Raw genomic sequence first — 3873 nt, 5'->3', positions numbered from 1 at the left:
CGGAGGTAGACTGATTTATGATCGCTGTTATGTCATTGTTTACTCATAAAAACATTATTAGCTAGTATCTGGAAAAGGTCTCCCAGACCCCTGAGAGTAAAGCAAAAGGCCAGAAAGTGGCACCGCAAAATGTATCTGCAACTTTGAGCATTGGCGATACTGGAGGCTCTGTGATGTAGGAACTATAAATATATATATATACATATTGGCCTTTGGATTGTACTTCAACATTGCCGCCTGTAAACACATACAAGTGAACAACTGGGGATGTCAATAATTAACCGTTTAACCGTTAACCGACATTGAGCATTAACGCTATCGGTTAAAACGGTTAAAAGAAATATTAATAATTAATTCAAAAGCTCGTCTCTTTAAGGAGAACAGCTGGTCCACCTTAACAGCTCACCTTAAGAAACAGAGCCGGAGTTGCAGGATACAGGAAGTCGGCTCCCGTCTCCGGCTCGCTTGAGCGGAGCGGAGGAGTTGTAGTTTCGTAGCATTTATTCACCCACAAATAAACTGTTCACACACTGCTACACCTACGATCACAGCTAGAATGCCACCAACAACCTCACACTCACCACCAACACACACACGGTCTGTTGGAAACTCGCTAATGTTACGCAGACTACGTGTGCGGCGGCGGCGAGCGCGAAGCCTCTGGCAATGCTAGAGCTGCTAACGTAGCACAAATACACACACTGTTTGTTGGACACTCGCTAAAGTTACGCCGGGCAGACACCCAGCTGACAACCTGCTAAACTAAACTAAATGTGCGGTGGAGACTTTTACTGGGAAAGTGGATGCATTTGTCCGCGACACTACACGCAGCATCGTAGCTGCTAAGTTAACGCTCCCTGACGGTGAACTGGGGACTCCTGTCAACGAATATCTGTTGTGCTCCTGCAGCTGGTACGAGGCAAAAATATTGTCGGTTAACGGTTAATAATCGGTTAACGAGGGTCGGTTATCGGTTAAGAACATTTTTCAAAATGGGCATCCCTATGTCACATAGAAGTGGTGTACATCATCTGAAAGCTGGGAACCTGGAGCACTGTATGCCGAGTTGTTCTAGTCATAAATCAGAAATAAACATTGATTAATTATTTAAAATGAATTGTAAAAGTGTATAAGTGTTTAGAACATTATGATCGAAGTATATGATGTCCATCCCCATGCTCTATTGTGTCTTATAAGTTGTTGCAGCAATTTTTGGGTTGATACCATTTGTTACACAGATTTGGTGCTAAATTTAACCATTTTTAACCACTCAAGAATTGATAAAAATGATCAATAATCCCTCCAAAGTACCACATTAAGACACCAAGACCTTGAGGAACACCATAGAAAAAAACCATGCTGTGATTTGGGATCAGAAACTTTTGACATTTTGAGATTTCTGCATGAATTACAGTTTTCGGCGATTGGATGGCGAGCACTTCTGTTGTGGAAACTGCTCAGAAAGCCCCTTATCATCAGTCTACTGTACCGGGGGTTAGTCATCATTGTGAAGCTTCAACAGATATTTATTCATATGAAAATGTGACTGATAATTGCCGTCATATTGCTTTCAAAGAAAAACAAAGGCGGAGGTGGAGAACAACAGGAACATCTGTCCTGGGGCTGTATTCTTTCACCACATTGTTTATTAGACACACGGCTCACTTTCAATACACACACACACCCATATCACAGGCCTACCTGTACGCAGTTAAAAAACGCAGCCCTTTACTACTGTTACAGCGGCCCGGGCGCTGACTCACCGCGTGACGCGGCTCGTTGACATTCCAGGAGACGCCAGCCATTCTAAATACCGAAGCGATCTGAGGGGCTGCTGCCGCCACATCTCCGAGTGATCGGTGATTACAGCTTGATAAGAGTGGCAGCTGAGGCCCTGTAATCTAAGTAATGAACATCCTGAGGATGATTATGGCTTTTATACGGCAGTTAACGACGCTTGTGTGCTGTCTGTCGGAAAAGTTTTCTACAAACACAGTGAACAAATTTCAGGCAACTTATCTATAGTATACTAATAAGAGCAATCATAATAACAGGCACATAATATAGAAATAATAACTTTAATGTTTTGTGAAAGTGATCACTGAAATCAAAAAGTAATTTGCTGAAATAATACATAGGGAGGCACTTAAATGTTCCATTGCTGGTCCGGCTGCTTGTGTACACTGACTGTTGACATTCCTGCTACTACAAATGTATTACTTATATTTAATATTATTATAAACATTTATTATGTGTAACAAATAAGAAATAATGCAAACTCCACCATTTCAAACCAGTGCCATCGCATCCTGAAATGGGCCATTCTGCATAATCAGTAGCTACTTCTACTTTTGGCACTTTTTGTAGGCCTTTATTTTGATGCCAATACTTTTGTACTTTTACTTAAGTAACATTTTTACTGCAGGACTTTTACTTGTAAGAGATAACTTCTATACTGAGGTATTGCTATTTTTATTTGAGAAGACTACAAGATCTAAATTACCTCTTCCACCACTGGTCAGTACCAAAAACTTACATTTCGCAACTAAACTCTAAACTATCATCTTGTGAAGTGATGTTGTTTTTCTTTACTTTCTGTTTTTGTCGGCGAATAAAACACTTTTCACACCTCTGTTCCCTACAGTAAATAACTGATCACAGACCGGTGTATCACATAATTAGTCCCGGTCAGTAGACAACCAATGGGCAGCAAGCAACAGCACAGTCTAATTTGCATCGAGTGGATATAAACTGACCATTCTGAACTCATTGTAGCATCATCCGACCCAGAACCAGTTGTGAATCATGCCGGACGCCCCCTCAGTCAAAGCGCCCAAGAAGGGCTCAAAGAAAGCCGTCACCAAGACCGCCAGCAAGACCGGCAAGAAGAGGAGAAAGTCCAGGAAGGAGAGCTACGCCATCTACGTGTACAAGGTGATGAAGCAGGTCCACCCAGACACCGGCATCTCCTCCAAAGCCATGGGCATCATGAACTCCTTTGTGGGCGACATCTTTGAGCGCATCGCCGGTGAGGCCTCCCGTCTGGCTAACTACAACAAGCGCTCCACCATCACTTCCAGGGAGATCCAGACCGCTGTCCGCCTGCTGCTGCCCGGTGAGCTGGCAAAGCACGCCGTGTCTGAGGGAACCAAGGCTGTGACCAAGTACACCAGCTCCAAGTAAAGCTGCTGCTAAACCAACAACACAAAGGCTCTTTTAAGAGCCACCCACTACAACTAAAGGCCTTTTCCTGTTCTTAAAGCTTTATCAATACATTTTTAAAACATGTTGAACCACAGTGCAATATCTACAATTAAGCAACTCTGAATAAGGAGTGTAACAATACGTTTATACAACTATACAATTGCCATGGTTCTGATAAGAATCAGGGACGATATGATAATTTTCAATGATTTGAAATTGTTACAGTAACTTTTTTTGCCAAAAAATTCAATCAGTGTGACTGTGAAATAAATAGCTGATACTGGACAGTGAAGTGATTGTTGTAAGGGATTTCTGGATTTAAACAAGTAAACAACAATTAATGGCAAATACATACACCTTTTAATTGAAAATAATAAAAAGTGCAACTGCAGTACCAGCTGCTTCAGTTCTCGAGATACAAGGCAGTGCAATATTTAACAAACAATATAATAAATCAAGTTAAATGAACAGTGATTTAACCTGCTGCTTCAGTCTTCATTTTCAATATAAACGGTAGAACAATAATATAGTGATCATTCGCTGATAGTGATCAAACAGCTTGGGACGGAGTCATTCCTATACAATCCCTGTTTAAATAATTTGCTTATAGTAATCAAGTGGTCCGCCTGCAGCGTTCATTTGGGGTCTTTCCATAGATGAAAACATACA

At 41.5% G+C, this 3873-nt stretch overlaps 1 protein-coding gene across 1 annotated transcript; it reads left to right on the top strand.

Moving 5' to 3' along the window:
• Window positions 1-2769: 2769 nt before the first annotated feature.
• On the top strand, window positions 2770-3489 carry LOC141765770 (histone H2B 1.2-like). The gene has a single exon (XM_074631997.1). The coding sequence runs from the start codon at window positions 2806-2808 to the stop codon at window positions 3181-3183; it is 378 nt and encodes a 125-aa protein (XP_074488098.1). The 5' UTR covers window positions 2770-2805; the 3' UTR covers window positions 3184-3489.
• Window positions 3490-3873: the final 384 nt, after the last annotated feature.

The sequence above is a fragment of the Sebastes fasciatus genome, chromosome 4, assembly GCF_043250625.1.
Source record: "Sebastes fasciatus isolate fSebFas1 chromosome 4, fSebFas1.pri, whole genome shotgun sequence".
NCBI lineage: Eukaryota > Metazoa > Chordata > Actinopteri > Perciformes > Sebastidae > Sebastes > Sebastes fasciatus.
The sequence above is the reverse complement of the archived record's forward strand: the minus strand, read 5'-3'. Positions and strand labels throughout refer to the sequence as shown.

Coding starts and splice junctions, on each gene's coding strand:
- LOC141765770 (XM_074631997.1), top strand. CDS start 2,806: ATGCCGGACGCCCCCTCAGTCAAAGCGCCCAAGAAGGGCTCAAAGAAA.